The sequence below is a fragment of the Phacochoerus africanus genome, chromosome 1 (assembly GCF_016906955.1).
Source record: "Phacochoerus africanus isolate WHEZ1 chromosome 1, ROS_Pafr_v1, whole genome shotgun sequence".
Classification (NCBI taxonomy): Eukaryota; Metazoa; Chordata; class Mammalia; order Artiodactyla; family Suidae; genus Phacochoerus; species Phacochoerus africanus.
In genome coordinates this window covers 53,418,014-53,442,286 of record NC_062544.1, presented here as the reverse complement: position 1 = coordinate 53,442,286, position 24,273 = coordinate 53,418,014, and the positions used below count along the sequence as shown (strand labels likewise).

At 42.0% G+C, this 24,273-nt stretch overlaps 1 protein-coding gene across 3 annotated transcripts in view; it reads right to left on the bottom strand.

Annotated features, from left to right (window-relative positions):
* The window catches only part of OXCT1 (3-oxoacid CoA-transferase 1), a 154,580-nt gene that overhangs the window by 113,708 nt on the left and 16,599 nt on the right, over positions 1-24,273 (bottom strand). For all 3 annotated transcript variants that reach the window (XM_047766433.1, XM_047766441.1, XM_047766450.1), the window contains exons 4-7: positions 20,064-20,199; positions 14,812-14,961; positions 9,523-9,629; positions 7,515-7,575 (exon numbers count right to left, since the gene is read on the bottom strand). In XM_047766433.1, the coding sequence (XP_047622389.1) occupies positions 7,515-7,575; positions 9,523-9,629; positions 14,812-14,961; positions 20,064-20,199 (454 nt within the window). The remainder of the gene's footprint in view (positions 1-7,514; positions 7,576-9,522; positions 9,630-14,811; positions 14,962-20,063; positions 20,200-24,273) is intronic.

Here is a 24,273-nt window from a genome sequence, read left to right as displayed (position 1 = left end):
AGCAGTAGCTGCCTGTGTATGGATGTGTGTGCCTGACACTGAATTGGTCTAATGAAGTTTTTCACGACTAGAGTTTTTCCTCTTTATACCTATTTTTTATTCTTTTTACTGTCTCTTGGGAAAATATGAGTTTCTCTATAATATCAAAAGGAAGTTGGAGTTCCCATTGTGGCTCAGTGGTTAATGAATCCGACTAGGAACCATGAGGTTGAGGGTTCCATCTCTGCCCTTGCTCAGTGGGTTAAGGATCTGGTGTTGCCGTGAGCTGTGGTGTAGGTTGCAGACGCGGCTCGGGGCTCGGATTCCGCGTTGCTGTGGCTCTGGCGTAGGATGGCAGCTACAGCTCTGATTTGACCCCGAGCCTGAGAACCTCCATACGCCACGGGAGCAGCCCCAGAAAAGGCAAAAAGACAAAAAAAAGGGGGGGGGGAGTAGCAATCTAAGATGAAGAATAAAAGCAATTTAAGATGAAAGGAATTATGTTTATCTCTTGGGCAGGTTCATTTTTTCTAAAGCAGGACAGAAGACAACCAGTCTCGAAAACACCAATACACTAATTGTGCTGCTTGATAGAGAACAAATGTTCACAGGATCCACTGAATTAAGTTGAGTGGTTAAAACCCATTGTGTTCCCACCTTCCAGTGTAAAGTGAGCTAATTACCAGTTTGATTACCTCAGCAAAGGTAATTCATGAGATGACAACACAGTTCTCCAAACAGAGTCAAAGAGCCCCAAAAGCCAGGAGATGCCAATCCCCGTATCACCTTCTCCATTCACCTCGGAGTTTTAAAGTCACATTTAGGCCTAATCATCTTGGGGACTATTACAAAGTGAATTAAAAGTAGAGATCATTCTTCACACAGGCTTAGAGGAGGATATTGCCATTACTTGTCAAGACATTGACCCTCACGCGTGACTCCCTGGCCCATCGCCTTGCACTGCAGAAAGGGGAGCTTGTCCTCCCCAGCTTTCAAGCCCACCAGGAAAGCACCACCTGGGCCTTCCACCTGCTCCTCCTTCCACCCAGCCTGTCCCCCTCAGGAAGCTGCAGAGCCAGTGTCCTCACTTGTCAAGGTCTCTACTCAAAAGTCATCTCAGTGAGGCCTCTTGTTACTGACTATGCCATCACAAATTTCAGTTTCTCCTTTTTTTTTTTTTTTTTTTTTTTTTTTTGCTTTTTAGGGCTGCACCCAAGGCATATGGAAGTTCCCAGGCTGGGAATCCAATTGGAGCTGTAGCCACCGGCCTACGCCACAGCCACAGCAAGGAGGGATCCAAACCACATCTGCGACCTACACCACAGCTTACGCTGGGCAGTGCTGGATCCCCGACTCACTTAATGAGGCCAGGGATCGAACTCACATCCTCAGGGATACTAGTCGGATTCATTTCCACTGCACCACAATGGGAACTTCCCAGTTTCTCCTTTTGATATTTCAAATCCTTTTCCGTGTTTTATCTCAACATTTATTAATATACAATATACTATGTATTTCACTTATTGTACCTACTGTCTTATATTGAGCATCCTAATGTAGGCTCCTGAGGGATATCACTGTTTCAATTATAATATTGTATAATATTGTTTCAAAATAACACAAGAAGATATGAAGCAGGAGTGATCATGACAATAGTCACGGGAGATGGGCTCATTAACTCCTCTGTTTACTGATGTCTATGTCCATTATCCTTCACAATAAACATTAAAGGCAAAATTTGTTAATATTATTTAATCTGTGGTCTTCACCTTTCCTCATCCACCAATCAGAAACAATACATGTTTCCTTGGCAGGATGGCAGATGTACCCCTAATCTTTTCCTCTAGTTAACTTCCTAAGGAGATAGGGCATATGCCAGGCCCCAGGACAGAACACAGAAGTCACAGTTCCCAATGCTGTCTCTTCTAAACAAAAAATCTTGGGCTGTCACCTTGGAAAATCATTTTCCCTATGGACATATTCCTTATGACTTTGAAAGGGATTGATAGCCACAATATTCCTGATAGTGGCTCTTTCTGAAGGAAAGGCAGGCAGATGAAAATGAGAATAAGCAGACCTCTAATCCTTACCTTACGTGGGCTCACAGGTGTTCCATTTATGACTGTGTATCATAACCCACACAGGTTTCATGTATATAATACTTGTATGCATCAAATATCATGTAATATAAACAATTCATCAGCAAATATATAAATAATATAAACCATAATATAAACTTAACAAAAATAACTTAATTGAAGTCGTGATAATGAATATATTTGTTTTAACGTAAAGCTGAAGTGAGCAAAAATAACTGAAGAGGTCTTGTGTAAACCTTGCCATCTTCTAACACCACCCAGGGCACATGCCTGACAAAACCAGCTGGGTTATTTTGGTCACAGGCAGCCTCACCAGCCTTTGGTGGCTGAGTCAGATGACCTTTCCTGACAGCACAGGCATGCCAGGCTGCTTGCAGGAGACAGAGCATCAACAATCTCCTGAGTGAAGTGCTCCTGCCCCTCCCCCTGGGTTTCCTATTATAAATTGCTTTTTCAAAAATGTAGAGAGGAGACAAGGCACTTCCCAGAGAAACCCAGGCTGGTGGAATATGCACCCAGGAGACTGGCTGAGGGGCTCACAGAAAGTTGAAGCTTTAAAAAACCCCCACAAAAGCCAAAGGTGTTCCACTCAAAAGACACCATAGCCTGCTACTCTGTATACACATGGACTGCAATGTCAGGAGTTAATCCCTGGCTGGTTTTGCAGTTAAACTTGTAAGGTTTGTCAGGGAAGACTTCACCCACTCAAAGAGGAGTCCAGAAATAACACTGTCCGGCCTAAAAAGAGAAATGTCTTTCTGGCATATGTGCCAATACGTGCACCCACTTGCACAATTTTCCCCAGAGACTACCCCTAGTTCCTTAAGAGAGGGGGACAGAGACAGCCAGCATTCACCATGTCACAACTTTGTAGTGAAATATGCAAATGGATGCAGGTTTTAAGAAATGCAAATGCAATATTCATAACAGTTTTGTTAAAGAGGAAAACAGGCATAATCAATCACCTCTTTGGTTTTCCACAACTCTTAAGTTTGTTTAGAACACATCTGAAGGCAAAACCTTTCCCAAAAGGAAGAATGTCCCACTTTTAGAGAAACCAGAAATAATTCATGTCAAGGGCAAATGTGATAGTCTCTTCAATTAAAGGCAAACACACCAGTTTACTTCCTGCCAATTAGAGGAAAAACCATGAATCAAAAAAGCAAGAGATGGAGTTCCCATCGTGGCTCAGTGGAAACAAATCTGACTAGCATCCATGAGGACACAGGTTTGATTCCTGGCCTTGTTCAGTGGGTTAAGGATCTGGCATTGCCATGTGCTGTGGTATAGGTTGCAGATGTGGCTCAGATCTGGTGTTGCTGCGGCTGTGGTGTAGGCCAGCAGCTACAGCTCCAATTCGACCCCTAGCCTGGGAAACTCCATATATCTCAGGTGAGGCCCTAAAAAGACAAAAAAAAAAAAAAAAAAAGCAAGAGACAGCTTGTATGTCCCTTTGCCACCCTGCTTCTAAGTCAAAAAAAATTTAAGACATCTAAGGGAATGATCATTAATATTTTACATATGTTTAGTTCTATCCCCTTCCCCCTTAAAACTCAAGTTATAGGAGGTAAACAGAGAGAAAGGTTGAAAAGGTGCAGCACCAAGGAGTGGAGTGGAGCTTTAGAAGATAGGCTCTAACCCAGATCCAATTGCTGAAAAGTCCGCCATGTCCTCATCTATAAGAGAAAGGAGATGAGCTAAGACTTCTAAAAAAAAGTCTTTGTTAGAAATGTAGGGTGTAGTCACCGTTATAGCTCCCACTGCTTAAGATACTGCAGCGCTAGAATAGATGTTCAATCACCATGTTCAGGGTTAAGAAAAGCTGCACTGTTCAGAGGCTACACAATAGAATGAACAGAGTCTAAAAAGAAGACTGAATGAATCCACAGGGCTATTGATTACAGAAGGATGCTCTTCTCAATGCCGTCTTGGAGGTAGATGGTACTGGAGGCAAAAAGACAAGTAGAAAAACTTGCAAGGAAAGCTAGGTTTAGAGGAATATTTTGACCTCAAACTCCTTATCTGCTTGAGTCTAATGTTTAGCATTGAAACTGACCACTTCTGGAGATTTAACACCTTTCAAGATTTTGAAACATCATCCATTCTTGATGATTTGAGAGTATTTCATAAAATACTGGAAAAGGGCAGACATCCTGGAATCCATCTTTCTACGGTTCTATCCTAGCTCCACCAACGTGTATGACATCAGGTATATAACCTAAGTTCTCTGTGCTTTAAAGTCCTCAATATAATATAAGGATAACAGGAGTTCCCATTGTGGATCAGCAGTAACAAACCCGGCCAGTATCCATGAGAATGCAGGTTCGAACCCTGGCCCCTCTCAGTGACTTAAGGATCTGGTGTGGCCATGAGTTGTGGTGTAGGTTGCAGATCCAGCTCGGATCCAGCATTGCTGTGGCTGTGCTGTAGGCCGGCAGCTGCAGCTCCAATTCCACCCCTGGCCTGGGAACTTCCATATGCCATGAGTGTAGCCCTAAAAAGACAAAAAAATAAAAATAATAATAATAATAAAATCCATAAAATGACAGCAGTGACTAATACATAATAAATAATAGTAGCTATTGATATTAATATTTAACAGGTAGGAAAATATGCAGGTAATTTATACTCTCTGAATATTTCTCTTAAACTAGCTCATAATCATCCATCTCACAAGGACCACCATAAAATAAAGCAGGACAGGGCTAAAGGAAAAGAATGACAGAGTCCTGAAGGCCAATGTAGATAACTAAGTGCATGGACAGAGGAGCTAGAGATCTGAGGTGCTCATTAGACTCAAAATAATACAAAACTCACAGTCCAGATACATTTTTCATATCAGAAAATACTTAATCTACTCATCATCCCAATTCCAAATTATTTTCTACTTCCAAGAGCACAGATCTTATAATCCACCCTAAGGGCATGTGGACCTCTTTACTAAGAGTATGCAGAGGGGGCAGGTTTACAAGTAATCTATTGTAAAACAGTTGTTTCACTTATATTCCTCAACTAGAATGACAATTAAGATTTCATCTTGCTCCTTCTAATGAAGCTCTGTCCAATTAAACTTTCTACAGTGTGATAAGGTTCTTTATGTTGATCAATACAGTAGTCACCAGCATATGCAGCTGTGGAAGAGAAAATGACTTCTTAACTTTACTTAATTCTACTTAATTTAAGTTGTAATAGTCCCATGTGGCTGGTGGCTACCATATTAGACAACGCAGGTATCATCAATTGGGAGGCACCATCGGCAGTACGGCATTGTCAGGGATCCTGATGTAGGTCTGGTCTAATGGGATAGACTGCTGTGAACCAGAGCTGTCTGTTCTTGGTCACAGAAGGGCAGCCTTTATTATGTTGGCAGGCTCAGCGAAAGGCTTTCATCTCCCCTACCCTTAGGCCAAAAGAGGACCGCTCTTCTCTAACAGCTACGCTATTTTTCAGACCGTAGACAGTCACTTTCTGCTTTTGGAAGAGATAAGATTGGCTGAAAAGAACCAGATTATAGGAGTTCCCGTAGTGGCGTAGTGGTTAACGAATCCAACTAGGAACCATGAGGTTGAGGGTTCGGTCCCTGCCCTTGCTCAGTGGGTTAACGATCCGGCGTTGCCGTGAGCTGTGGTGTAGGTTGCAGACGCGGCTCGGATCCCGAGTTGCTGTGGCTCTGGCGTAGGCCGGTGGCTACAGCTCCCATTCAACCCCTAGCCTGGGAACCTCCATATGCCGCGGGAGCAGCCCAAGAAATAGCAACAACAACAACAACAACAAAAAAAGACAAAAGACAAAAAAAAAAAAAAAAACCAGATTATAAAAGGGGGAAAAAAAAAAAGAACTTCATCCAGGACAATTCATATTACCCAGAGAAAAAAATACTGGTTTGTGGCAGTTTTACAGAAGTACGTAAAATCAATAGAGGGTATTAAACTACCACTTATTTTAAGCCTTCTCTTCAGTAATGTCAAATATATGCAATGGACAGGTCATGATTTGATTAAAAAAAAAAAAAGACTGCATGGAGAGATTAAACCATATTATCCATTTTAAATGCAGAAAACATACTGAAGCCATTGCAAAGGACACCACCAGGCCAGGGTTGAAAGTACCACACCCGCCAACACTTTAAAAATAATACACTACACTTTCTAAGAAGCAAAATTCTAACATTTGATTATTTAAAAAATAGAGCAGCACTGCCTCCATGAAATCCCATCTTGGCCAAGCATATGGAGGAATCAAAAGATGCCAGAAATACTACTACCATCACAAGAAAAATCAAACACATGTAGTCTCAGACTTCTCTGGTGGCTCAGCAGGTTAAGGATCCAGTGTTGTCACTGCTGTGGCTCGGGTTGCTGCTGCGGCGAAGGTGTGATTTCTGGCCAAGGAACCTCCACATGCCAAAAAAAAAAAGGAACATGGTAGTCTTATTTCCAAATCCTAAGGGGGGTTCCTATAAAGCCCTCCCATGGGAAAGCTATCACAAAAGCCCATGAAAATCTGGTCCCAAAGTGATCCTCAAAGCCTCAAGATAAGTATCATTTTGAACTCTCCTTTTAAGTTCAAATACGTATAAACAAAATGACAAGGTTCTGGTAAAAACACCTATTTCTGTCCCAGAGCTTTAAAGTTCAAAGTAAGGTTCTAGAATTATTCAAGTCTCTCCCAAACCCTGAAATGAATGACCAAAGGAGAGTCAGTTTGTGTCTTAATTCAACTCTTCTAAATAGAACCACATCAAAGCAATGACTGGTGCCACATTAGGGGATCCACGGTATCTAACACAGTGAGATAAAAAAAACTTCTGATACAACTTACTATCTTCCTGGGATTCTGTATATGAAAAATCAACTTGTGACTTTACCCAAGAAGGTCCATTTTCACTCAAGTACCAAAGGACTTTTATGAGCTGGTCAGCCTCAAAGCTTGATTCACAAAGATAGCATTCTAGTAAGACCCTAGCTAACCAGAAAGTGCATGTTCCCACAACACCTCAACTATAATACATTTATTTATTTATTTATTTATTTATTTTTGTCTTTTCTAGGGCCGCTCCTGTGGCATATGGAGATTCCCAGGCTAGGGGTCTAATAGGAGCTGTAGCTGCTGGCCTATGCCACAGCCACAACAACAAGGAATCTGAGCCACGTCTACAACCTACACCACAGCTCACGGCAATGCCAGATCCTTAATCCACTGAGCGAGGCCAGGAATCGAACCCTCAACCTCATGGTTCCTAGTCGGATTCGTTAACCACTTAGCCACGACGGGAACTCCATATAATACATTTAAATACAATCCTTCGACATCCAAAATGAAAATGTGGTTATAGTTTGTCCTGAAAACAAATGAACTGTGTTTTCTTGAGCTAATACATAGCATCAAGTTTAAAATTCAACATCTGGAAATCAAAAGTAAGACCTCTTCTCTTACCTCCACCACTGTGGTTTCCGCAGCTTTGCACATCGGCAGGTTGAAATTTCTTGCACTTTTCCTACATTAGGGGGTTAGGGAATAAGGAAGTGGGAAAAGAAGGCCAAAAATAAGAAGCATCTCTCTCTGGTTTAATCACAGATTAAAATAATTTCTGTATAGGGCTCTGTGCATCTTTTTAAAAGAATGTACCATATTTTACATAAGTTTTATAGCTATTTTATAAATAAAAATGTGATGGCCACTTCATTCAATTGCATAGTTTTTAGAGCATTAAGAGAAAGAGGGTCTTTTTTTTATATTCAATATAAAGAGTATACACAGAAACATAAAGCAGATATTAATAAATCTACTCTAAAACTAATTTCTCTAAATCTTTTAACTGAGATGCCACTTTGTTTCTCTAGTTAGATATTTAACTGAATTTGCTCTTGTTAAAATATTACAGAGAAAGTGCTTTATATGAGAATGTATAATCATTATATTCTCTATTAAAGAGAATATGAAACATTCATGGGTCATTCGTGAGTCACTTATAAAGATCATGCTGGAGATCCAAGTTCTAATGAAATTTTTTCAAGTAAAACCCTGAGGTGTAAAAATTTTAAGAAGGGGCTGATTTTGCTGATGGTTTTGCATTCCCAAGTTCCTAAAGCAGTGCACTTCCTCTGATCATAAAAATTAAAATGCATTTTTGTTTATGAGAGTAGAAATTGAGAAGGAAAATTCTTTGGCAAAGGGAAATAAGTCACAGTTATGTCTTAGCATCTGTGCCACCAATGTTTCTGTCACTTGGATTCAAGGGTAGGTGAGTCCTTGTGGACCTTCACAAGTTACCATGTCGGGCTCCACCAGATGTCCAGCCTTAAAAGCTCTAAAGGCAGAGTGGCCTGGGGTGAAGGCATCTAGGACTCTCCCAATTTAACAATGGCCTAGACAGACTTCTGTGCCAGTTGTCCCTCTGAAAGTGAAGGTCAGCCCAGAAGTCAGTATCTTAGGAATCTAGGCCACCTGACCACTGGCAACAAGCACTCTCATTTCACATCAAAGCTCAGTGGCTACTGAGCAGAAATCACAAGCATGAAGCTTGTGCTCAGAACAGCCCTTGTACTATCTTTGGATAACAAGTAATAAAGCACAGGATAAACTCATGGGATTACTTTAAATAATTCATTTCCATTTGCTACTATACAATTTCATTAATCTTTAAAAAAAAAAAATACTAAGCGTGGCAAACATTTCACCAAGGTGTCAAATAAGGTAGACATCAAGCAAAATGTCCTCTCTAGTTGCCACAATTAGTTATAACTTCAAAAACTGGCTGATTTCAAGAAATCAAATACAATATTAGTGTCAGGAGTTCCCATCGTGGCGCAATGGTTAACGAATCCGACTAGGAACCATGAGGTTGCGGGTTCAGTCCCTGCCCTTGCTCAGTGGGTTAACAATCCGGCGTTGCCATGAGCTGTGATGTAGGTTGCAGACAGGGCTCGGATCCCGCGTTGCTGTGGCTCTGGCGTAGGCCGGTGGCTACAGCTCCGATTCGACCCCTAGCCTGGGAATCTCCATGCGCCGAGGGAGCGGCCCAAGAAATAGCAAAAAGAAAAAAAAAATTAGTGTCATACAGCATCTTCAGAAATAAAAATAGGAGTTCCCGTTGTGGTTCAGCAGTACAAACCCAGCTAGGATCCATGAGGACATGGGTTTGATCACTGGCCTAGCTCAGTGGGTTAAGGATCCAGCGTTGTGGTGAGCTGTGGTGTAGGTTGCAGATCCAGCTCGGACCCAGCATTGCTGTGGCTGTGTTGTAGGCTGGCAGCTGTAGCTCCAATTCAACCCCTAGCCTGGGAACCTCCAAATGCCACAGGTACAGCCCTAAAAAAACATAAATAAGTAAATCTTTAAAGATCAAACACATCAAGACATCCATTTTGCAATCATAATTTCAGAAATATAAAATTGCTGAGGTGCATTACATTTAACATTTTTTTTAAAACCACCATACTACCTGAAAATCACGTTTCCAGCTCGGTCTGCCTTCCAGGCTTTCACCAAAGCAAAATCCCCTCTGATTGCTTCCTCCAAAATAAAGTGCTGACCATTAAATTCCCTCACCTGCAGAAGACAAAGAGGGCATTGTCAGAATCTGCACAGGTCTGCTCTGACAGAGGCAGATAACAAGGATACAAGCCCAGTGAAGGAAGGGTTTCAGAGGGAGAAGATCTAAATTGAGACTTCAAGGATTAATCATGTAGATGACCAGGACTTGGTCAAAGCAGCAAAGAGGGCACTGAGGGAAGCATGCGCTGAGATCCATGTGCCAAGTCTCCACGGCAAGAGGGAGCTTGGGAAATTTGAGGAACTGAAAGTTCTGCAAGCTTAAGGCACAGACTGTGTTTCTTAGCACTCACTTTAATATTTGTGTGAAAAAGTTATACATTGAACATGAAAAATACCCTTTCCCTCCCCACCCCAGAAAAAACTATGTAAGCTGTGTGAAGTAAGCAATGCATTGTTTTTCTACCTAAAATAGTGGTAGAAAATCCATTCTCTCTCCCAACTAATCATCTGCTGAGATTTTAATTGGAATTCCAAAAATTTGTAGACTAATTTGGAAAGAACTGACATGCCATATCTCCCATCCATGAGCATAATCTAGGACTACATATTTTGAAGTCTTTTAGTTCCTTCAATATTTCCATAATTTCCCAGAAAATAGCTTTGTAAATTTTTTTCTTAGGTTCATTCACAGGTGCTTTGTTTTCAATGGTACTGGGAATGTTATATTTTATTCTATTACAACTTCTTTTCTGTCATTGCTGGCCTAAAGGACTGCTATTGATTTTTGTATGTTTATTGACTTTTAATTCTACTCCAAATGGGAAGGGAGGGGAGAAGAGGCATGAAGCAAAACTACACCGTGGCATTTTGTTCCTTTTTTCTTCATGGGGACTTAGCACTGGAAACTGAAGCAAAGAAGAGGAGAAACAATGTCAATAACGGTTTCCATCACCACAAAGGATAGGAGCCATTTAAGGCTGAATTCCATTTTCATTCCTACTGCGCCCCCTAGAGGAAAAATTGCATGCATTTTCTAGAAAGAGCCAGTGGAAAGTTCAGGTACAGTTACTTTTCTTTAACTATAGTTTAAAACAGAAATCCTCTCTAGAGAACAGCTTCCTTAAAGACATTATCCCACTTTCCTGTTAGAAAGGTTAATGAATTTAGGGAATCACTGATGAATGAAGATTATAGTAATGTGAATTTAGACTAATTATATAGTTAATAATATAATTATGTATTTAGTAATAATGTATTTAATAAGTGTATTTAATAATATATTGTTATTTAATTATATATTTATAATATATAAATATAGATCTAATTATATATTTAATAATAATATATTTAATATAAAATATATTTATAAGCTATACATCTAGTTTTTTAAGAATCTAAATGTATTTCAAAGTTATCACAAGTAATGATAATTATTTTATATACAGAGCTAGAAAACTACATATGCATATAGATATATGCTAACTCAGAGCAAAGTGAAAAAAAAAATGGCATTTGTGGAGTTTCTGGTGGTGCAGCAGATTGAGGAGCTGGCAGTTGTCACTGCTGTGAGGAGGATTAGATCCCTCGCCTAGCAATTTCTGCATGCCATGGACACAAACAGAAAAAAAAAATTGGCATTTTTTTTTTCTACTCCAGTCATATAATTCCTGAAGGGCCTACACATCATCAGTTGCTAAGTATTAGCTATTCTAAAATTTTAAAACAAGGAAGGAATTGGTTTTGCCAAACTAGCTATTATATTCACTTGAAAGAGTTGGCACTTCAGTCTCCACTTCTACATCTTTCAGTTCTTTCTTGAATCCACTATAGCCAAATTTTCACTGTTCCTGGAAAATCCTCTCCTCCAGAAAAATCACCCTTTAAGGTCACTAGTGACCTCCATGTTTCCTAATCCTAATTTCCAGTCCTCTGTGACCCACTCTAACATGCTTGATCACTCCCTCCTTTGAAAGTTCCCATCTTTCAAATCACCAGACTTCCCTGGGTTTCCTCTTTACTCACTGGACACTCTCTCCCATCTCATTTGGGGCTCCTTTTCCTCTTTTCAACCTTTTAATGTCAGGCCTTGGGAGTTCCCGTCGTGACTCAGTGGTTAAGGAACCTGACTAGGACCCATGAGGATGTGGGTTTGATGCCTGGCCTCACTCAGTGAGTTAAGAATCCAGCATTGTCCTGAGCTATGGTGTCGATCACAGATGTGGCTCAGATCCTAAGTTGCTGTGGCTATGGTGTAGGATGGTGACTACAGCTCCAATTGGACACCTAGCCTGGGAACCTCCATATGCCGTGAAGGCAGCCCCCCAAAAAAAATAAAAAAAACAAATAATAAATGTCAGACCTCTTCTAAACCCTGAAATGCAGAAGAGGTGTTCTCTGTACTCCAGCCCCAGCCACTCACCTAGTCCACAGACTTCAATGACATAGGCTGACAGCTCCACAGCTCCTAGCCCAGCTCTCAACTCTCTGCAGCTGAGCTGCAGCCTGCTGAGAGCCTCCTCTCAGGGGCCAATGAGCATCCCAAATGCACCAAGTCCTAGACAGAGCTCTTCGATTACCCCCACATCTGGCCCATCTCAATAAGCAACACACTTGATTCTTGTCTTTTCTTATTCACTAAATCCTATTGGCTCTACTGTCAACATCTGTCCCAACTGCAACTATTTCTCACAAACTCCACTGTCACCACCTTAGTCTAAACCACTTTCCACTCCCACCTGAATTAATACAATAGCCTCTTCATTTTTCTCACTGTTTCTGTCCTTGTGTGCCCACCAAAAAACTCACTACCCAACAGCCACAGTGATCTTTCCAAAACATAACCCAGATTACATCACGCTCCCACCATATTCAAAATTATGGTCCTCTCATCACACTTAGTACTAAGTCCAAATTCATGTGATCTGGCCACTCTTCAATCTCCAACCCCAACACTCTCTCTGCCTTACTCTGTTCCAATCTCACTGCCTTGCTGGTCCACACGTGAGGCAAGCCTGCCCTAGGACCCTGTCCTTCTCCTTCTTTCTGACTAGAGCACAAGCCTCACCTCCACCTGGCTCACTCCTCTATCTTAACTCAAGTCTCTACCAAATGTCACCTCCTCCAAGATTTTCCCTGGCCCAGCCTAGAACACACCTTCCTGGCCATTCATCATCCACTGCCTTCACCCCACTTGAGTTTTGCTCACAACATTTCCAGCATTGATGTGACGTGGTTGCTTATCCCTTCCTTGTCGGGTCCTCCGATACAGGGCACTTGTCTAGATGATCCCTTTTTCCACCGCACTTAGACCAGTGCTGGTAAAGAGAAGGGCCTCAAGCACTATCACTGATCTAAGGAATTCATTCACTTCAAGGAAAACAAAAAGCTAACAAGAATGGTTTCAAGAAATTATTTGTCGGAGTTCATGTCATGGCTCAGTGGAAACAAATCTGACTAGTATCCATGGAATCTGACTAGTATCCATGAGGATGCGTTTTTGAACCCTGGCCTCGCCCAGTGGGTTAAGGATTCAGTGATGGCCATGAGCTGTGGTGTAGGTCGCAAAAGCAGCTCAGATCCTGCACTGCTGTGGCTGTGGCAAGCAACTACAGCTCCAATTCGACCCCTAGCCTGGGAACCTCCACATACCGTGGGTCTGGGCAGAAAAAAAAGAAAAGAAAAAAGACAAAAAAAAGTATTTGTTGTACTCCTGGGTAATTCAGACAAAATTACAAAACTGCTAAAATCATACACCTGACTCCAGGCTGCTATGAACCCAGGTATTCAGAACAGATTCAGTCTCTCCTATATTCCCAGGATGAATTCATGCTGTAACTTCCCACAAGCCCTCAAAGCATTCACCCAATTTTGCTGGGCAGCATTTTTTTTTTTTTTGTCTTTCTGCCACTTCTTGGGCCACTCCTGTGGTATATAGAGGTTCCCAGGCTAGGGGTTGAATCAGAGCTGTAGCCACCGGCCTACGCCAGAGCCACAGCAACGCAGGATCCAAGCCGTGTCTGCAACCTACACCACAGCTCACAGCAACGCCAGATCCTTAACCCACTGGGCAAGGCCAGGGATCGAACCCAAAACTTCATGGTTCCTAGTCAGATTCGTTATCCACTGAGCCATGACGGGAACTCCCATGGGCAGCATCTTTATCTACATTAACTAAGATCCATTTTAATAATTAGGTTTCTGCCTTTTACATTGTCAAAAACTTTTTAAACCTAATTAGGCCATAAAGAAAGAAGCCAGATAGTATATGAAAAATGTTCACAAAAGCTTTGAGTCAAAATAGGTCACCCTAAGCAGGAAGGCAAATCTCCAGATGGAGGAGGCTGTTGGAGACAAACACTGGACAGCAGGGGACAGGGACAATGACCTTTATCTTCCCTCAAAACACGGAGGTGCAGAGCTAACATCCCAAAATGCAGAAAGGTGAAAAGAGCCCTTGATTTACCAAGTTTTTGCTTCCCTAGAGATAAGTTCAGCATTTCTGCAGCCTTTGTTAACTCTCTTGAGTGATGTGGGCAGGGCGATGGGAAAAACACTAAAAATATAATGATGAAACGTTGACCTGTGTCATTTTAAAAATGGGCTCAAACTTAAGTATCTCCAATACCTGTAGCTAGAGTTCTTTTCTAATATGTGAATGAATTTACCTAGAATAAAAACACTCCATCCTATCTAGCTCTTTAAATAAAACTAAGCTATTCAGTCTACAGCTCTAATGTGTGTCCAGAATACAAAATGAAGGAAAAAGGAGATAATATGAACCCTCTAATCCCATTATATGATTATAACAGCCCCCTGCTTTTTTAAGATTGTAGACAAACTTGTGATTTCTTTGGCTTTTTTTCCCCCTTCAATCACGTCCGGGGGAGCCTAAGCATGCAGAGTTTAATATCATATACATCAAGCATCTACACTCTTTTCCACATAAACATAATCGGTGACTATAAATGCTCCTAAATGCCTTAAAATCTACCATGAAACTCACTTTGACTTGCACATCTTCTACGGATTAGTTTCTCTTTTTCTCATTTATTTATTCTGCTGTCTCTAAGTGACTTTAATTACTAGCAGATGCTAGGATTCCACTAGAAATTTTACCTAATGTGTTTACGTTACTGAGTGAATGACAGTGTTTGTTCCACACAGGTGTGGCTTTATACTTGCTTCCCCCATGGTTCCACCTGGAACCCTAGGCTCAGAGAGATATCCCGGCTCTTACCTCTCTCGGTTTACTGGCAATGGCAATGCTGCCGTCTTTGTTGTATTTGATCGGGGACCCTCCTTCTTGCACCAGGGTGCCATACCCTGTGCTGGTGTAAAATGCAGGAACACCTGCCCCACCTGCACGGATCCTCTCTGCCAGGGTGCCCTGCATGGGAGCAAATAACACCCATCAGAAGTTCATTCGTGGAGTTACCGCTTTGGTGCAGTGGTTAACGAATCCGACTAGGAACCATGAGGTTGCAGGTTCAATCCCTGGCCTTGCTCAGTGGGTTAAGGATCCGGCGTTGCCGTGAGCTGTGGTATAGGTCGCAGACGCAGCTCGGATCCCATGTTGCTGTGGCTTTGGCGAAGGCCGGCAGCTATAGCTCCAATTCGACCCCTAGCCTGGGAACCTCCATATGCCATGAGAGCAGCCCAAGAAATGGCAAAAAGACAAAAAAAAAAAAGAAGTTCATTCGTTTTTATGGCTGAGTAGTATTCCACTGTATATATGGAATACTACTCAGCCATAAAATGCATTCATCTGTGGAGAGACAGATGATTATTGTGAATAGTGCTACTGCACAGCACAGGGAACCCTATCCAGTCTCTTGGGATAGAACATGATTGAAGATAATGAGAAAAAGAATGTATATATATGTATGACTGGCTCACTATGCTGTACAGCAGAAATTGACACACTACTGTAAATCATCTATACCCTAATTAAAAAAGATTTAGATATGGAAGGACTTTAAGGATTAAAAAAAAATTCATCATGCACGCTTCTGTCTATGGACAGAGAAACAGGCCCGGTTCCTACTCTGCAGATGTTTATCAATCTAAACCATGCCTAGCAGTGCATATGAATATATTTCGCTAACACTCAGGCCAGAAGATCAGCTGAAAGAGTTTCCGATATGGCGCAGCCAAAACAAATCCGACTAGTATCCATGAGGATACGAATTCCATCTCTGGCCTCCCTCAGTGGGTTAAGGAACCGGGGTTGCCATGAGCTGTGGTGTAGGTTGCAGACATGGCTCAGATCCTGCATTGCTGTGGATGTGGCAAAGGCCGGCAACTGCAGCTCTCATTTGACCCCTAGCCTGGGAACCTCCATATGCCCAAAAGTACAGCCCTAAAAAGCAAAACAAACAAACAGAACTGTGTTCTACTGTGAGCTGTAAGTAGAACCTGAATATTATCATTAATAACAATGTCATGATTATATAATAACAATGCAAAATGTTCAAGTTGTATTTAGAATTTATTCTAAACCACTCTCTTGTAAGTATTTTATCTACTACGTTATCTAGCTAAGGAAAAACCCAGAGTTAGGCTAAGAATACAACATACAGGTAAATTGCTTTTTAAAAGCCAAGAGTACTTCAAATTTTGTTTCAGAGTAGGAAGAGCTATATGCAAAGTTTCCTTGTACCTTTTTTTGGGGGGAGAGGGGGGCTATGCCTGTGGCATGTGGAAGTTGCCAGGCCAAAGATCAAACCTACACCATAGCAGTGACCAGAGCCACTGCAGTGACAACTCCAGATCCTTGACTTGCTCTGCCACAGGGGAATTCCTTTTTGCACCTCCTTTTGATTGGCTTTGTCCATCCAGTGATTTCAAACCTGATTTCCGTAGATCTCTCCCATCACCAGATACCTTTCCACCCAGTTTTGCCAGAGGAATAACTCTGAACATTCCTGAACATTCCTGACTTGTTCCCTCACTTGAAACTCATTGTTATGGTCTAGCACGTCCTATTCAGACTAAACAACTAACTAGTTAAGCAGTAGCGTGAATAGGTTTAGATGTTAACGATGGTGTGTTAATATTATCCCAAACAGAAAATAATTTTCTACCTGAACTGGGTCCTTTAAATATTAAACCTGGAGTTTCCTAGTGGCTCAGCAGGTTAAGGATCCTGCCTTGTCACTGCCATGGCCCAAACCACTGTTGTGGCGTGGGATTGATCACTGGCTCAGGAACTTCCACATGCCTCGGGTGCAGCAAAACAAACAAACAAACAAAAACCAACAACAAAAAAACTAAACTCAAAGAAGGGACTAATGGTTGGGATTTCAGACATGGAGGAGGTGGGATATTCTGGGGAAGGATGGACTTGTGACATAACTGAAAACCTTCTAGATAACTGGTTCTTTAGTGGACAGAAGGGACACTTCTCTGTGCTGTGGATAGTTTAATTAACATTCACAAAAATTAAGTCATCAAAACAACCATGATAACGCCCCCACATTAAAATATTTTTATGTCCACACTCTTTGAATACTTTATTCCTTCTCTCTGTGCACAACTGGGCAGAGGCCTGAAAGTAGACGATTTCTACGTACAGACCCTCTGCACATACCAGCAAGCCTCCAACATCCAACCTCTGAGGGAGTCCAAATCCCTCCTGCTTCATCAGCACACCTCCCTGGCTCCCAGGCTGCTCGAGCCATTGTTCACTCATATGCCACTAAGATGGGGTGGGGGATACTTACTTCTTTTGGCTTAAAGAAAAGAATTTGAAAGAAATATTAAGAAAGCTCCTCTCCCACATATATGCCCCCTGACAAAATAAGGGATGATGCAAAAGTTAAAAAAGGGAATTGGAAAGTTAATTTTCAAGAGCTCCACAAACCAAAGGATGTGCTATCTCAACCTATAATGTAAAGATGAAAAGTATATGCTATGAGCTAATTTACATCCTCACCCCCCAAAAAACCTCATATATTGAAGCCCTAACGCCCACTCTGACTGTATTTGGAGGTGGACCTTTATGGAAGTCAATAAGGTTAACTGCAGTCATAAGGGCAGGGCCCTGATCCAAGGGAATTAGTGTCCTTATAATAAGAGACCCCAGAGCACTCACTTGCATGTGTGCTTATGCTCGCTCTCTCACTCTCTCTTTCTCCCTACTCCCTCTACCAAGAACCAAATCAGGATTTCCCATTGTGGCTCAGTGGGTTAAGAACCCAACATAGTGTCCATGAGGACATGGGTTTGATCCCTGGCTTCACTCAGTGGGTTAAGGATTTGGCATTGCCACAAGCTGCAGCATAGGTTGCAGATGCAGCTCGGATCTGGTGTTGTCGTGGCTGTGATGTAGGCCATAGCTGCAGCTCCTATTTGACCCCTGGCCTAGAACTTCCATACGCTACAGGTGCAGCCTTATAAGGAAAAAGAAAAAAAAGAATGAAATCAGCCTGTACCTTGATCTTGTACTTCTCAGTAAGTAATAAATTTCATAACAGTGAGTAATAAATTTCTCTTCTCCAAGCCACCCAGTCTGTGGTGTTTTATAATGGCAGTGCAAGCAACACAGACAGTACACCTTTTGCTATTTTCAGAAAAAACTTTCGATGAAAATTGAGGAAATAGCAAGCACAGTACCATGCTGTGACAGGCACAGGTGCCAACCCTGCAGAGTGATCAGGTATGACCTGAGAAATAACTGTTCCAGGTAGAAGGAACAGTTCTCCCATGCATGCTCTCTCAATAAGCGCACATGGTGATGAAGTTATTGAAAATTTTTAAAATTCTGCTATGTTACATTACGACCAATTTTGTCAGTGGGAATAATACAGTTTGTTGACAAAAGTGAAACAGAATGGTGGGCTCAGTTTCAGAGATGAAAGCAGGCCATGTCAACATGGAAGACCAATGCATCCAGCCTGTAGACCCTTGTTTTACTCACATGGCTTCAAAAATTTCCCTCAGTGACAAACTCTCCCTCCAATCAGTTAGGATAGGAGATGGTGTATAAAATGAGTGGAAACTGGCTAGATCAGCTGCAGTAATTACTTGTTTTGCAACAGCTTCAGTTCCTTGGAGATCAGGACTCCGATCCCAGCACTTACTCTGTGATGTGGGCAGTTTTACTGTCTTCCATGGGCTTCACTTTCCTGATAGGTCTTGGCAAGACCAGATTCCCCAGAAATTTCTAATTCGATGATTCACAAGAGTCAACTTTTAGGAGTTCCCATTGTGGCTCAATAGTAATGAGCCCAACTAGTATCCATGAGGATGCGGGTTCGATACCTGGCCTCACTCAGTGGGTTAAGGATCTGGCACTTCAGTGAGCTGCAGTGTAGGTCGCAGACTCAGCTCGGATCTGAGGCTGTGGTGTAGGCTGGCGGGACAGCTCCAATTCGACCCCTAGCCTGGGAACTTCCATATGCCTCGGATGCAGCCCTAAAAAGGCAAAAAAAAAGGAGTTGACCTTTACGACAAGACTCAAATATTTCAGCAAGTCCTTTTGCATGATTCAGTGAAAAATATATTATAGTGCCAAACTTATTTTATCCTATAGCTTAGATATTTTCACTAGAAATACCTCCTTTTTTGGTGCATAGTGATAAAATATTAGTCCTCTGGCAATCAAGAGGTATGTCCTATAAACAAGTTTTCTTGATTTGGCAAAATAGCACTCTCTCTACCTTAGTCTCTTATATATCCCTATAAAGAAATTTCTAGAAGGAAAAAGGTAAATTTTAAAATAAGTTAGGTTAAGAACCTAACTAGTAACCCTGAGAATGGTTTAAGCCCTAGCCTCTATCAGGGGGTTAAGGATCCGGTGTTGCCACAAGCTGCAGTGTAGGTCACAAATGCAGCTCAGATCTGGTGTTGCTGTGGCTGTGGTATAGACCTATAGCTACAGCTCTGATTCAGCTCATAGCCTACATCTCCCATATGCTGCAGGTGTGGCCCTAAAAATAAAATAAAAATAAAATAAGTTAGTAATAGAGTTCCCACTGTAGCACAGCAAGGTTAAGGATCCTGAGTGTCTCTGCAGGGTGCGTGTTGGAGTCCCAGCCCAGATCTCCAGCCCAGCACAGTGAGTTAAGGATCTGGTGTTGCCAAAGCTTTTCTGGCCCAGATTCATTCCCTGCCCAGGAAATTCCACATGCTGTTGTTGTGGCCAAAAATAGTAATAAAATAAAATAAGTTAGGAGTGCCTGTCATGGCTCAGCGATTAATAAACCCGACTAGTATCTATGAGGATGTGGGTTCAAACCCTCGCCTTGCTCAGTGGGTTAAGGATCCAGTATTGCCATGAGCTGTGGTGTAGGTGGCAGACGCAGCTTGGATCCCGAATTGCTGTGGCTGTGGCATAGGCCAGCAGCTACAGCTCTGATTCGACCCCTAGCCTGGGAACCTCCATATGCCGTGGCAAGCGGCCCTAGAAAAGGCAAAAAGACAAAAAAATAAATAAATAAATAATAAGTTAGTATTATAAAAGAAAAACGGATTTTTTTTTTTTTTTACCTGAGGTGTCAGCTCTACTTCTAATTCACCAGCTAAGTACTGTCGTTCAAATTCTGCATTTTCTCCCACGTATGAAGAGATCATGCGTCTTATCTGCTTGGATTGAAGTAAAAGGCCCAAACCAAAGTTGTCAACCCTAGAAGGAAAATGCAAGCAGCTTACAATCAAAGGAACATCTGATGGAACATTAATATCACTTATATTCAAAAACTTGAAAATATGTATGGCAAACCACTGACATTTCTCCTAACAACCTCCTTTCCTTCCACCTTCACTTCACTCTCCACCCTCCTCCTCGCATGCACAAGTGGCCATTCCCACTCGACTAACTCTTTTCTAATTCTCAGGATGTATCATTCTCAAGCCTCTAGCATCCCCCTCAGGCAGTCCTGACAACACGGAGTTCCTTAAGTTAGTCTAGGTAACAGTTAACTGTCAACCTTCTGATAAACTTGTTCTAGTCCTACCTTTCCAATGCTGGATCTACTAACATTTCCAACCACCATGGGTGTAAAAGAAATAGCTGCATGATTTATTCTTACTTGGTTCAAAAGAAAACTAAAACCTAAATACTAAGTGTCTTCCAGGAGTGCTCTTTTGAGATATGGGGAGAATTCCCTGAAGATTAATAATACACTTGTCCACTAGAGGGCTCCAAATCACTAAAGAGTCTTTCGGAAAACTGGTTACACAATGTTTTCTAGATTTGTTTTTTGCCTGTTCTTAATTAATACCTAGCTAGGCTCTCAGTTCTTCAGGTTAACAATTCTACTACCCTAGCTCCACCTGCAGCCTTCCCCAGCTCATCTTATGGCAGCCCCATCCTTACAATGTAAGTGATTTCTGACACACACATTCCACATTAACTCAAGTGGAAAATTCGGATTAGCTTCAGAATCTATCCAAATCTGAGCAGTTCTCATTCCTGGGACCTCCGCCATCTCTTGCCCAGACACTGCAGTAAGCTTCCCTGTCCGCTATGATCTACTCACAAAATGACAGCCAAAAATACAAGTACAAAATATGTCAGATCAGGGAGTTCCCATTGTGGCACAGCAGAAACAAATCAAATAGTGTCCATGAGGATGCGGGTTCAGATCCCTGGCCTCGCTCAGTGGTTTGGGGATCTGGCATAGCCATGAGCTGTGGTGTAGGTCACAGACACGGCTTGGATCCCACACTGCTATGGTGGTGCTGCAGGCCGGCAGCTATAGATCCGATTCAACCCCCAGCCTGGGAACTTCCTTATGCTGCAGGTGGGGCCCTAAAAAGCTAAAAAAAAAAGGTCAGATCCCATAACTGCTCTGCTCAAAATTCTGTTGGGATCCATTTATTTAGAGTAAATTTTACTCTGAATAAAAGCAAAGGTCTTGGAGTTCCTGTCGTGGCTCAGTGGTTAACGAATCCAACTAGGAACTAAGAGGTTGTGAGTTTGATCTCTGGCCTTCCTCAGTGGGTTAAGGATCCGGTGTTGCCATGAGCTGTGGTGTAGGTCACAGACTCAGCTCGGATCCCCATGTTGCTGTGGCTCTGGTGTAGGCCGGCGGCTACAGCTCCGATTCGACCCCTAGCCTGGGAACCTCCATATGCTGAGGGAATGGCCCAAGAAATGGCAAAAAGACAAAAAAAAAAAAAAAGTGAAGGTCTCTAAGCCTTCCCTGGTAGCACAGTAAGGATCCAGTGTTATCACTGCTGTGGCATGGGTTTGATCCCTGGTCCTCTATGTGCCACAGGCACAGTGCCCCCCGCCCCCCAAAAAGGGTCCCTTTGGGTTCAACACCACCAAGGGACAGAAAAAAAAAAAAAAAAAAGGATCCCTTTCTCTTTGGTAAACTCTCTCAATTACCCAATATATGATCAATTACCATCAATATCCTCTAGAGCCCTACCTAAATAAAGTCATAACACTAAAACAATCCATGAAGGTGAGTATAGTCCATTCCATTTGCTTTCTGTAGTTTTAAAAATCTGGGGAGTTCCTGTCGTGGCGCAATGGTTAACGAATCCGACTAGGAACCATGAGGTTGCGGGTTCGGTCCCTGCCCTTGCTCAGTGGGTTAACGACCCGGCGTTGCCGTGAGCTGTGGTGTAGGTTGCAGACGCGGCTCGGATCCTGCGTTGCTGTGGCTCTGGCGTAGGCCAGTGGCTACAGCTCTGATTGGACCCCTAGCCTGGGAACCTCCATATGCTGCAGGAGCGGCCCAAAGAAATAGCAAAAAGACAATAAATAAATAAATAAATAAATAAATAAATCTGGAACTCCAGGTATAGGTCCATACTACATACCAGAATACATTTGGTCATTCATTGACTTGGGAATTTTTCTAACCACGCTTTCATGGATCTCTGTTTCACTTTTCAACCCATTACACATTTGAACTTAGCTCTGTCTGGAGATGATCTTTCTATATTTGTTGACCTTGGCTCTGGACACTGTGTGTATTTAACCTCTGCTTTATTTATGGACTAGCAATCTGGCATGTCAACCAAGCATTGCATAAGAACTTCAGCCCAGGTTACCACTTGATCATGTACAAATTTAGTGTTTATGCCTCAAAAAGTGTTGTTAGATAGCTTATAATAAGAGCGTTTTTCTTTTTTCTTTTTTTTTTTTTTTTTTGTCTTTTTGCTATTTCTTTGGGCCGCTCCTGCAGCATATGGAGGTTCCCAGGCTAGGGGTCCAATCAGAGCTGTAGCCACTGGCCTACGCCAGAGCCACAGCAACGCAGGATCCGAGCCGAGTCTGCAACCTACACCACAGCTCACGGCAACGCCGGATCGTTAACCCACTGAGCAAGGGCAGGGACCGAACCCGCAACCTCATGGTTCCCAGTCGGATTCGTTAACCACCGCACCACGACGGGAACTCCAGTAAGAGTGTTTTTCTTGCTATGTACTTTCCAGCTCACAAATTCCGTAGACATTAACTCTTATCTACTGTGTATCAGGCACTGACAATATAAAAAGGAAAAAGGCAAGGCCCTCGCACACAATAATAAAGAGAAAAAAGACATTTCTAACAGAGAAGTATATATATTAAAATATCTTTCAGTTTTTTGATACTAAAGATAATTTGGGTGAGCTTTCTTTTCTCCTTTTTAGGGTCACACCTGCAGCATATGGAAGTTTACAGAGTAGGGGTCAAATTGGAGCTGCAGCTGCCAGTTTACGCCACAGCCACAGCAACACCAGATCCAAGCCATGTCTTCACCTTATGCCACAGCTCATGGTGATTCTGAATCCTTAACTGACTGAGCAAGGCCAGGGATCGAACCCACATCCTCATGGATACTAGTCAGGTTCTTAACCCAGTGAGCCACGACGGGAACCCCCAGGTGAGCTTTCAAAGAGATTATCTTGCTTGCCTTTAATAGCCGATATTTTCCTAGCATACCTAAAGAGAAAGAGACTTGATCTTTTTCCTGCAGCACAACAAATTTGGGATTCAAACTAAGTGGTTAAATGAAGTCTAGAGCTAAGAATTCATTAAAGAGGTACAGTAAGGCAAAACAAAAATATACTTCATAGAAAACATCAATTTTCTGCAAATATTTTTTCATTTTCAAATCTGATTATTTCATTTTCTGAAATCTTATCAACTGACAATTCTAGAATAAATTGTCAAAATGAAATTTTAATAATGAAGTTGCAACCAACAATAGGTTAATTTCCAAATATGCAAAACACTGATACAACTCAGTTTCAAAAAAACAAACAACCCAAACAAAAATGGGCATGAGACCTAAACAGACATTTCTCCAAAGAGGACATACAGATGGTTCATGAAAAGATGTTCAATATTGCTAATTATTAGGTAAATGCAAATCAAAACCACAATAAGGTTATCACTTCACACCTTTCAAATTGGCTATTATCAAAAAGTCTACAAACAATAAGTGCTGTAGAGGGTATGAAGGGAACACTCCTACACAAATGGTGGAAAGCAATATGCATGCAGTAGAAACTATACCTCACGTTTTGAATTTTGATCTTTTCTCAGGCTAGCAATATGCAGTGTGATATTCTGTTGATGCTGGGCAGTGGCAGCTGCAGCTCCAAGTCAGCCATGATCATGAAGATAACACACTTACACCTACCCTGTACCCGTACAACCATTCTATTTTTCACTCAGTACAATATTCAATTAAAACAGGTTTTGTGCTAGATGATTTTGCCCAACTGTAGGCCAATATCAATCTTCTGAGCATGT